Below are 5301 nucleotides of genomic sequence, written 5' to 3' on the forward strand. Positions count from 1 at the left end.
ATGCAAAGTGAAGTGAATAAGCCAAAAGGACATTGTATACAATAGTAGTAATATTGTTTGATGAGCAAGTGTGAATCACCTAGTTTTTATCATCAATAGAGTGATCTGAGACAATCTCTGAAACTCATAATGAAAAACGCCATATTCCTCCAGAGAAGGAACTGATGGAGTCTGAATGCAAACCAAAACAAACTATATTTAATTTTTTTTATTTTTTTTAGACCTCCTCCACCAAAGAACCTCTATGGAATAATATTTTACATGATTGCTTTTATAAAATCTCTTTCAAATTGCTTACTGTCTACTGTCTCAAAGAGGAGGAAGGAATAATTATGGAGGGAGAAAATTTGGAACTATGTTTTCTAAATGTTCAAATTATTTCTACATGTAATTGGAGAAAAATAAAATGTTATTTTAAAATATTGTTAGATATTCTAGATATTCTCCCTAGAAGAGAGCCACAGATGCTAGCAAACGTTTTGATGATTAAAAAAAATCAGAGGACATTAAGAAAGTATTATTTTCACAATTTACTGGGAGACTAATTTTGCTGAATTAAATAATGAAAAAAATGGCAAAGTATAAAAAAATAATTTTCAAAGAGACTAGAATAAACTATTAAGCTTTAAGTCACCTCAAAAGAGCTTGCATGATAGCAAATAAGCAAGAGCAAAAATGAAATTAACTTTAAAAGATAAAAACAGAAATCCCATTCTTCTAAAAGACACCAGCAGCAATAAATTAATAACAACTCTTAACGCATGTATATGTATATACATAATGATATATAATATATATGTATACACATATAAATAGTATTTGATATTTAAAGGGAAAAATCAAAACTTATTAATTAAATACTATTTATTATTTATTAAGGGCTTGAGATACAAAAACAAGTTATCACATGAATCCTCTCAAAGTATCTGTAGATTATTCATTCATGAAATTGAGCATTTTTATGAATTCTGCTTTTATTTATAGGAAGATTGCTTAGCCCCTTTGTTAAAAATCAGTTCATACAATAGTGAGCACATTAAGAGCATCATTAGGTAAATCAACATTGGTAATCTAAATCTTACATGAGTTTTAGTGCATCAGTCTACTTTTTCCCCTATTCTGGTCAAATCCATAAAGAAGCCCAAGGATCTCTGCTGCAGGGGAATGACAAAGCCTGTTAGAGCATATCTTCAGTAGGGAGTTTTTAAAGCATGGAAATAATATCCGACTATACCAGCAGAAAGGAAACTTTTCAACAAAATCTTCGTACCAGACTGCAAAAGTAAAGAATCCCCTTTGCCTTGTCTTGGCCCACAAATCTGTATGTCTGTTGGTTCTGAAAAAGCACAGTTGATTCTGCTTCATCTTCAGCTCCCAGCTTGAGCTAATGTTCTTGGATTGCCAGAAAGGTTCTCTTTGGTTCCCTGCAGCTCTAAATTTAAAAGCAGTTAAGAGTCCTGCAGCCCAGAGCAGCGCAGAGAACCAGCAGGAAAGGTCAGACCCACAAGACTTGGAGGGAAGCACAGTTGGAGCAGTCTAAGCAAAGGCAGGCTGCATCCCAGCCAGAGAAGGGGAAGCCCCAGCCCACGTGACAGGGAAGGTCTTGGCTAACTCTAGGCAGCAAAGTGAGCTGAGAGGTCCCACTGCTAGTAAGGGTCTATAGCAAGGGCTCAGCCAGGCCTCCAGCCGGGCTCTACCCCCACAGGAACAAGGCTTCAACCTGGCACAAGCACCAGTGAGGCCCTGCCCCTAGCACAGGTGCACAGGGAGGCCCAAAGCAGGCCCAAGTCTCTAGTGCAGAGACTTGCCTCCTGTATGGCCCAGCCCCAGTGAAGACCACCACAAAGGCCTCCCAGCTGTGCAAGGCAGCATGGAAACTCCCTCCACAGGGACAAAAGGAATAAGATTTTGATAATATGAAAAGTCTGGCTGAGCAGAAGCCTCATGTTCCCTCCAGTTAGGTCCCTCCCATATATGCACGAATATGGATAAATACCTACATGGAAAGATCACTATGAGCACACACAGAAATATACACACATGTACATACACACATATTTATACCTATGTTAGATGTTAAACGGAGCATCTAGACTTAACCCTAATTAAATGACGCCAGCTCAGAAACGGAAGTTAAAGGAATTTATTCCACTCCCATCCCCAGAGAAGCATTGGGAGGACCTTCCATAAATCCTGCTTGTTTAGACCACAGCAAGCATCTTCCTATGAGGTCAAAAGACATTCTGATAGAGTCCCTGAAACTCTGACTGAAATGAGAAGAGGCTGAGAGGGCGAATCCCACCTTCTTAGGCAGCTGCCTGTGTAAGGGTTAAAAAAAAAAGAAGGTTTTTAAAGGTTTCCCCCAGACTGACATGGCACAACAGCTGACTTCCCCACCCAAGTGTGCTTCCCTGTGCTCAGAGTGTATGAAAACCCTGCAGGATGCATGTAGGGAATGTTCAGTGATTCCTCATTTGTCATGTGACCTCGGCTCTGCTTCATGTCTGACAACGTCAGAGAAATTAGAGTTACGATATACAAAATATGTAAACCATTAAAAGAATATGTCTCCTCCCTGAGCCTCTGCTAATCAGAAGCAGGAAAGAGCAGCAGAGACAGAAAGGGATTGAAACAGAGAGAGGGACGTTCACTGGGGTTTGGGAGAAAATCACAGACCTTGAAAAGACACTTGTCAGCCTCCCTCTTCACCTGTTGTTGTAACTGGGCTCCTTGTGCTCAGAGTTCTGGAGTTCCCTCTCTGTCATTCTCCAACAGAACTCGCTGAGAGGAGGTTTTTGTCTGCTCTCTCACTCCTCTCCCTCACTGTGTCTCTTGCACAGTAATACATGGCTGTGTCCTCGGCTTTCAGGGAATTCATCTGCAGGTACAGCAGGCTGTTGCCATTGTCCCTGGAGATGGTGAATCGGCCTTTCACAGAGTCTGCGTAGCTTGTGCTACTTCCAGCACCATTAATGTATGAGACCCACTCCAGCCCCTTCCCTGGAGCCTGGCGGATCCAATGCATGTAGTAGCTGCTGAAGGTGAATCCAGAAGCTTTGCAGGAGAGTTTCAAGGATCCTCCAGGCTGTCTCACATCTCCCCCAGACTCCACCAGCTGAATATCACAATGGACACCTGCAAGCAAACAGTCATTAGAGACAATAGTCACACAGATCCACCACTTCAAAGACTCCTTCCTCCTGCAAAAAACAAAGTGAATAATTGAAATCTACCTTGCAAAATCATCAGTATGAAAATGCCATTGAGTCCAAATCCCATGATTCAGGCTCTACAGTGTCAGTCCTCAGCTGGGAAAGGCCACACAAGGAGAAGCTCCTCTCCCAGAGCAGCACACAGGTTTTGTGCTGGGTTCATGGCCAGAGGGAGGAGCTTCATTTGCATGTCTTCCTCTGTTTAATGGGAGGAAGAGCAGCTGCCTTCCACTGTGATGAGTCCTATCCCTGAACTCCATGGCACATAGGATAAATCAATGTAAAATCATTTAATAAGCAAGCACTGGTGGAAAATGCTGAAGATACAGAAAGAAAGATAAGAGCACATGTTGCCTTCAAAGGGCATTAGAATGGAGAGACAGAATGTAAATAAGAAGATATATAGAACATACATTAAGAGATGATGAGTATTAGTTTCAGAGGGTTAGACCCAGGAACTACAAAAGGCCTTCAATAGAATTTGATATTTAAATTGAGATGTAAGAATAGCTAAGAAAACTAAGTGAAGAACATTAGGAAAGACATTGCAGATAAGGAGATGTTCAGTTCAAAGAGAGAGGAACCAGAGAAGATGGAGTTTCATGGACATGAAACAGCAAGGTGGTCAAAGAAGTCAGATGTGAAAGTATACTGAAACTTTACAAGTCATTAGATTCAATTATAAATAGTTCTTCCTCTAGAGTCTCTTTACATTGAAATAGTGTAGGCACATGTCCTTAACCTGTGGGTCATGTACTCCTGAAGTTGTTTGGTGAAGTCTATGGATTCTTCTCAGAATCATGTTTTATTTGCATAATACAAAATTACAAAGGAAGTAGAATATATTGAAACATAATAACTAATTTAACAAAAAAATTTGTGAACATCAGGTTAAGAGTCTCTGGTGCTCTGGTCTCTCATAGATTCTTTCTATAAAACAATTAATGCTCAAAGTCTCTTTAGTAAATGAGATCTTAGTTCCCTCATTTTCTCACATAGATTTTTCTAACCATCACAATTAAACTGACAATACCAAACATGGTATTCAGTCTCTCCTAAAGAAAGTAAAAAAGTATGTAGTTGGGCCTTCATCCTCTTTTACCTTTATTATTATTGTATTTCTTAATTGACCTCCTTGGCTTAATTCTTTCACTTTTCCATTATTCTCTTCTTTATTTGCCAAAGTCATTCCTTGAGTTCCCCAAAATAACTATAACACTTATTGACTTAACAAATTCTGTTGTCCCCTGTTGACTTTAGATATAAAAAATATAAAATAGATAACACTGTAGCCTTTTAAATTATAATAAATAATCAAAATAAAAAATGTGACTATTATGAATGTATCCTATCCTACTAAATTTCAGGGCAGAGAGGATCATAGCTTGTATTAATGAGCTAATACATTACATTATATTAATGAGTATAACATACCTAATACAACCAGTTAAAATGGTTCCAGAAAATGTCCAATTAACTATCCAGGAAAGATATTCTAATAAAGGAATCCTAAGGTGTTAAGGACAAACTTCTTTGTACATTTGGAAGCCTAAATATTTGGGGTTGTTGTGAAAACAAGCTAACCCATGCATCCAGTTCAGATTTTCAGGCCAGATGTCTGATTCATAAGTCTAGACCAGATTCCTGCCTCCACTGACCATCCCTATAAATGTTATAATTGTTAGATAAGAATCCCACACTGACCCTGTCTAAAATAAAGTGGTTTGTAACCTAAAATGCCTTTTAAGAAGGATCATGCCTTTAATGCTTATATTCCTTTATGCTCTATCTTAAATAAAAACTAACCATTTATGTATCCAATGGTATAGCATATATATATATTTCTAAAGGAGAAATTAAAAGGAGCTTAAGAAGGAAAAATAGTAGCACCAGTTTGGTGGAAGACTTCAACCTTCTCTTTTCAGATAAATCAAACCAAAAAAGAAATTAAGGATCAGTATTTTAAGTGAATTAAATGTTTTATATATATATATATATATATATATATATTAGAGTTAATAGATATCTGAAGAAAACTGAACAAGGATGAAAAGTAATATACCTTCTCAGCAGTACATGATGCATATAC

The 5301-nt window shown here is 38.1% G+C and overlaps 1 gene segment (V, D, J or C); it reads right to left on the reverse strand.

Moving 5' to 3' along the window:
* Positions 1-846: 846 nt before the first annotated feature.
* LOC103106096 (immunoglobulin heavy variable 3-74-like) lies at positions 847-3387 on the reverse strand. The segment is given in 3 exon segments: positions 847-2318; positions 2677-3135; positions 3234-3387. Coding segments are annotated over 2 exon segments (420 nt in total).
* Between the last annotated feature and the right edge of the window lie 1914 nt (positions 3388-5301).

This window comes from Monodelphis domestica, chromosome 1, assembly GCF_027887165.1.
Source record: "Monodelphis domestica isolate mMonDom1 chromosome 1, mMonDom1.pri, whole genome shotgun sequence".
In the NCBI taxonomy this organism is placed as follows: domain Eukaryota; kingdom Metazoa; phylum Chordata; class Mammalia; order Didelphimorphia; family Didelphidae; genus Monodelphis; species Monodelphis domestica.